The sequence below is a fragment of the Pundamilia nyererei genome, unplaced genomic scaffold, assembly GCF_000239375.1.
Source record: "Pundamilia nyererei isolate P.nyererei 1_Seehausen unplaced genomic scaffold, PunNye1.0 scaffold00215, whole genome shotgun sequence".
Lineage (NCBI taxonomy): Eukaryota > Metazoa > Chordata > Actinopteri > Cichliformes > Cichlidae > Pundamilia > Pundamilia nyererei.
In genome coordinates, this window is record NW_005187616.1 from 882,766 (window position 1) to 888,957 (window position 6,192).

At 40.8% G+C, this 6,192-nt stretch overlaps 1 protein-coding gene across 1 annotated transcript in view; it reads left to right on the forward strand.

The window, feature by feature from the left end:
* mbd2 (methyl-CpG binding domain protein 2) overlaps positions 1-6,192 on the forward strand; it is a 28,999-nt gene that overhangs the window by 12,507 nt on the left and 10,300 nt on the right. The window contains exons 4-5 of the mRNA XM_005748178.1: positions 188-278; positions 366-543. Of these exons, the coding sequence (XP_005748235.1) occupies positions 188-278; positions 366-543 (269 nt within the window). The remainder of the gene's footprint in view (positions 1-187; positions 279-365; positions 544-6,192) is intronic.

Below are 6,192 nucleotides of genomic sequence, written 5' to 3' on the forward strand. Positions count from 1 at the left end.
TTTCCATTTGAGCATTTCAAACTGGAATTTCTGATTCTAACCCTTACCCTGAACAATTTACTGAGGCCTGATGGACATTAAGAGTTTAAAGTATTATATCTGAAAATGTCTTGAAAATGAACAAGCAAAACTAATCAAAAACCAGTGAGATGATCAGATAAACAGCTGTCTGTCTGTCTGTCTGCAGCTGTTTTGGGAGAAGAGGTTGAAAGGTCTGCGGTCATCAGACGTCACAGAGCAGGTCCTGCGTACCATGGACCTGCCCAAAGGATTGCAGAGTAGGTCTCCAACAACAGCTTGAATCCAGTCCTTCAGCCTGTCTTGACCTCTGACACATCTCTTGATCTCGTTCTCTCATTGGACAGGTGTCGGTCCAGATGCGAGTGACGACACCCTGCTGTCGGCCATCGCCAGCGCTCTGCACATGAGCTCAGCTCCGATTACGGGACAGACGTCTGTAGCGGCTGAGAAGAATCCGGCAATCTGGCTCAACACGTCCCAGCCGCTCTGCAAGGCCTTCACCGTCACCGACGAGCACATCCGGTAAGACCCACAGTCCTCAAACAGTCTTTGTCCCCCCTCAGCTCTCAGTCACTACAAGGCATTCGGCTGATTGTAACCAAAGAGGGAGAAGTGCATGCTTCTCCCTCTGACATGAGCACTTGAAGCCGTGCTAAAATGCTAATGTTTGTGCCAGCTCTCTGTGAACCCAGCTCTAAAGATTAATTTGGAACAGGGATTTTCATATTGAGAGGTGAAAGATACAATCAACACACACACACAGATACACACAGCTTAAGAAGGCAATTATGGTACTTTAAAGCTTTGAGTGTCCTGTTGCTGCATTTTTAATTGTAATTAGTGCTTCTTGTGAGTCACAACTAATCAGAGTACAAAGACATGATACACAGTGTGACTTACACTTTCCAAGGAGATCATTATCTTTGAAGTCCACTGCAAACAAACATACACAAACATGCTAAGAGATCCGGGGCTTGTTTAAAAGTTTTCTTCAGTATCAAAGTAATGCAGTGGTAGCTGTCTGTGCTTCGGTGGGAATACTGCAAGCCAGACCTTTTAACAAATAGTAAATTTGGCATGCTTCTTGTATCGTCCGTTTATTTTCCTCCACTTTTCTTATGTCGGCTTTCAGAAGAATATTCCAGACATGCTTCTCCAGCAGAGCTTTTCAGTTCCCATTTGGGGAGATGAGGTGCTCCCCGGCCAGATTAGATATTTAAACCCTTTCCAGCAAGTTCAGGTTCTGTCCCTGGGGGGGCTCTACTCTCATCTGGGTATGCCCAGAAAACCTCCAAAGGCAGATATCTAGGAGGCATTGTGATCAGCTGCCTGAACCATCTGTGTTGGCTCCTTTCAACACCTAGGAGCAGTGTCTCTACTCCGAATGTTCAAGCTCCTTTCGCATATCTCTTGAGCAACCTGTTGAAAAGATCTTAAAGACATTGCATCCAGACAACTAAACAATGCTGAGATTTGTTTAAAATTGAAAGGAGAAAAGCTGAATTCGCAGTTAATTCAACAGATAAACTAACCTCGAAGCAGCAAATATCCATGGACCCTGTTTTCTGGGCATAATCTGACCTGCCAGTCATTTGCTTTTAACCCTCCGAAGTGTAAATCCTCACATCCAAATCTGAACTCAACCTTAGATTTTGTTGGGAAAACTGACCTTTTTGGGAAAAAGTGAGGAGTTTTTGATGTGTGTCAGGGAGAATCATGATCTTTCCTGGTTGGTGTGAGTTGGGAGAACAATAGAAAAAAGACATACATGTTAGAGAAACAGAGGATTTATGCTTCAGTGGAAATTCTGTGCCACAGCTACGTTGTAACCACAAAGTCCTCTGAAGCCCTGTGACCTAACCCACGGTCTAACCTGACGTACACTTCAGTAGAACAACTGCGGTGATTAACCTGTTCGGTACCAGCAATTGCTCCTGTGTATTTCTGCCTATTTTTTTGCTGCACTTTATGGATTCATCAGTGAGACAATAAAAATCATATCCTCAATGTATAAGCATAAATGCTTTCCATGATGACTTAGATCTGAGGGGGTTAAATCAAATCATCCATTTACGTATAAAGTTGGTTTAAAAGCAAAAGGACATCTGAGCAGCTTGGTGAACTTCTCAGACAACCAGCAGATTCAAATCCAGACCTTCTTTTACTGCTGTACCAACGAGTTCCTCCACATGGTTCACAAAGCATCTCTTTAATTGACATCAAATGCAAAATGTCTCCTTTTTATCACATTCAGGGTGAAACAGGGATCCTGGCAGTTAGCTTAACTTGTCAGCAGGTGGATCAAATGGGTGCGTCTCACATTCCTGCACAAGCAGATTACTTCTGATTGGATCACTTCCAAACTCGTGCCGCTTTTCTGCACAACTTAATTAGTTCTGAGTGGATCTCGTCATCTGTCCAGAATATTTTCACGTTGTTATTATTTCATACATCATAGTTTTTGTCCTCGTGAATTAGTTTTTATTCATCGTCTCGTGGTCATCAGTACAAAAAGGCCATTGACACAAAAGCTGGTGTAAACATTAAGCACTGACTATCCTGAGGCTTGTGCAAGTCGGTGCACCATGACCCAGTAACATAAATGATATAAACATGTTTTTTTTTTAAAACATATTTAAAAAGTTGTCAGCTGATAGGGTAGTCTGTGCGCTTGAGTGATCAGACGGTTTCACAACCAAATAAAATGTCAGATGTTGTGTGAAAGCAAGGCAAAGAGACGTGTTTGCATATTTAACGCGCGCTGAGGTGTAACTGGGACACCGCGTCTAACACGATTTTAGATTGGATGGCTGTGTACAGTTCAGACCTCAGATCAACAGAAAATAGCTGAGTGGGTAAACATGAATTGGAGAATGGCTGAGCCGAGTAAAGGTCTTCGTAATAGACTCAAAAGAAAGACTTTCACCTTTAACTCTTTCACTGCATTTATATGTAAAGGTGATGTTTCTTTAGCCGGTTAACATCCAAGAAGACATTGGTGACCTTGTTCTGTTCATCTGGTCCAAAATAAGTGATCTTTATTATTGCGTTTAAGAATCAGGAGTGTTTTTGTCACTCAGTGACTCAGAGAAGTTGTATTCATCTTCACCTTCAGTGTGTTTGAGCAGGTTTTCCTCCTGAATGATGAAGCTGTTTTTAGTGGCGATTTATTCTGCACTTCTATTTACTAAAACTTGAAAAAAAAAACCTGTTATCCTTGAACCTTTGTACTTGTGTGAATATTTGCAGAAATTTTAATTGCTGCAAGTGCTCTTAAAAATTCTCTAGTAACTTTTGTGCTGATTTATGTGATTCACTCTTTTTATTACTATGTTTCCCCTCTTACAAATGGAAAAGCTGTAATTTTAAAAAAAGTTTTTTTTCTTCTTTTCTCTATTTAGTGCAGTCAGATTTTTTTGCTTCGCTCTCATTCAGCTCAGCATGACCAGCAGCTTATTGTGGCTGCATAACTGACATTTATGACTCTTTAGACCGTCTTTTATCATTTATCAGTATTTCAAATGCTAATTGTGCCCTCAGTTGAATCACACACAGAAGTGACAAATCACACACAGCTCAGCAGAAAGCTCAGAATACACTCAGAATAAAATATTTCAAAATATGACAGTAGCTACAGATCCTTATTGTAGGATAAAGATGCAGACTATAAGCTTCTAACGTTAACGCCATGTGAGTTCCAACCTAAGAGTCTATGTGCAACAGTCATGGACTCATGCTAGCCTTACTGAAACCTCGTTAATTCTTGGTTTTACCCCTAATGGATTGTCACTTTTTCTCACTGGAGCCTCAAAGTGGGCTTTCCTGCATCTGCAGCTAAATTCGTCTTAAGAGATGTTGTCATCACCAGTTTTAAACAGATTGCGTCCAGTCAGCTTGTAAGCATCGTCCTCTGATGGACATAAGGCGTTGACGTTCTGCGGGTTTTGTAGATTTAGAAACTCCTCTTTACTTTAGCGTAACAAAGAGAAAACGGGATTTGTTTGTAGTTACAGCTTTGTGTCTCTTCAGGCAAGCTTTGGAAACCTGTATTTGTCAGTTTTTTCCAATTCGTCCTGACATAACTATTCAAGCTCCAGTGGAACTGGAGCAACCTCAGATCTCACTCCGGTAGTTCTGAGGTTTGTCCGAGCCTCCCAAGGTCACCAGACTTGTTCTTCCGTTGTTCATGTGCTGTTTTGACTGTTTTCCTGGACCTGTCGACTGTGTTTGTGCTGTTATGTTTTGAAGCATTTTTAAGGGAATTAGTGGGTCTTATAAGTACGTGTTTCAGACTATCTAAGAAGTTTGTGCTCCAGTTTTGGTGAGTGAAATTCTAGTATTGTACGAGTCTATTACTAATACTGAACAAATAAACAGATGTCTGTGACTTTGTGTCTGCTAGTGTTAGCTAACAGCTAATCTCCTGTCCAAATATCCCAACTTTCAGCACATGTGGTGGAGATGTCCACAAACCAGTTTAAGCAGGTTTAAGCTCCAGTGTATTAATATTAGTGTACTTATAATTTTATTTAAGCCGGGACAACAAAGATTCCGATTTATTTATTTAGTCTCTATTGTTTTTTAATGATTTTAAATGCTCGTGGGCTTGACATTGTTTATCTGGAACGTGAAGTGGATGTTTATCCCAGTTTACTTTTAATGCTCTTTGAGAAGATACAGGTGTGCTCTCTCTACAGTATAGGCCTGATCAATGTTTTTGGCAGATTCTCCAGGTGTTCAGTCAGTTATGGACACATCTGAAGAGTTATTAAAGTGAAAAGCAGCTGTTTCCACTTAATGTCTCATTAATTGTAGATTGCTTGAAAAGCATATCATTTTTCTAGAATATTTTCTGGATCCACTGTATCAGTACAGTAATGCTTGGTGAGTAGGCTAATACTGTATGAGCTAACCAGTGAGATTGAATACAATTATGTGATGCGTTTTCTCTGTTAGACGGTTATGGCGTTTGATGAGCATAGCTGCGTTTTGTGTGTTAGACATGGAAAAATGTAAATTCTCATTCCTTCTAGCCTCTGATAAATCACAAAACGATTTCTGTCGCCTTCCAGGATGAGACAGATGAGGGTTGATGACTGATGCATGCTGGGTAGGGGGAGTAATCAGTTGTAGTGAGAGGGGAGGATGAGAAGGTGATGAGATAGGAGACAGACAAGGAGAGATGAGGAGAAATGAAGCATGAAAGGAGTCGAAGGGGGGGGGGAGGCCACATTGGGAAATTAACATGAAACATATGATTCAATTTAATATCAAACTGCTAAATAAGTTTTGAGCCAAAAATGTTCAAAGCCTGTTCTTATCTGCTCTGAATGACCTGCATATGGGAGGTTGAAGACATTAGCATTTTAGCTACAGGTCATGATTACCTCCATTATTACTATGATTCCCAGGAAGTATGTGGTTCTTCCTCTACGTGCCAAAAGCTACAGCCTGTTTAATGGCCACTTCAGGTTGACTCCAAAGATGTAGGTAGAAGCTTACAGCCTGATATGAAAAGTGGTTTGATCTCTACAGCTTTGTTTGTACTCCCACAACTATATATGGTGTTTAGAAATTCATTAGTCTGGATAAGTTAGCAACACAGGCGGCTGTAGCTGTCAGCTAGCTGTTTGCTCGGTGTCTGTCAACTCAGCTATTTTGAGGCGCTGAGCTGGATTTCTGAACGGTGTGATATCCCTGTGCTGGGTTTGTTGCTCATCATCATAATAATGTTGGTCCAAGATCAACAACAACAACTGACCAGTCATGTAGTTGTGATGTCACAGCTTTGTAATATGGGAGAAAAAAGTGTTTTTGTTTATATAAAACACTCTTCTGGATGTGTTTTCTTTCTAGTTAGCTTCTTGGCTAATGCTAACTGAGTGCTCAGTACATATTTATCCTACACAAAACCATAGATAGGACACCAGGATTTCTTGATTTATAAGGACATCAGGGCTCCTACTTCCTATTTGCTTTGAATGCCTGTGGGCTTGATATAGTCTAATTTATCTGAAAAGTGAAGCAGCTGATTCTCCAGTATCATCCTGTTGCTCCTGCTGTCTGTGTTGCCAGACCAGGGTCCCTATAAAGCACGAATGCAATTAATACATGCTGACAGCAGGAGGCACTGTGGGGACACACATCTGGCTGTATATATATATATATATA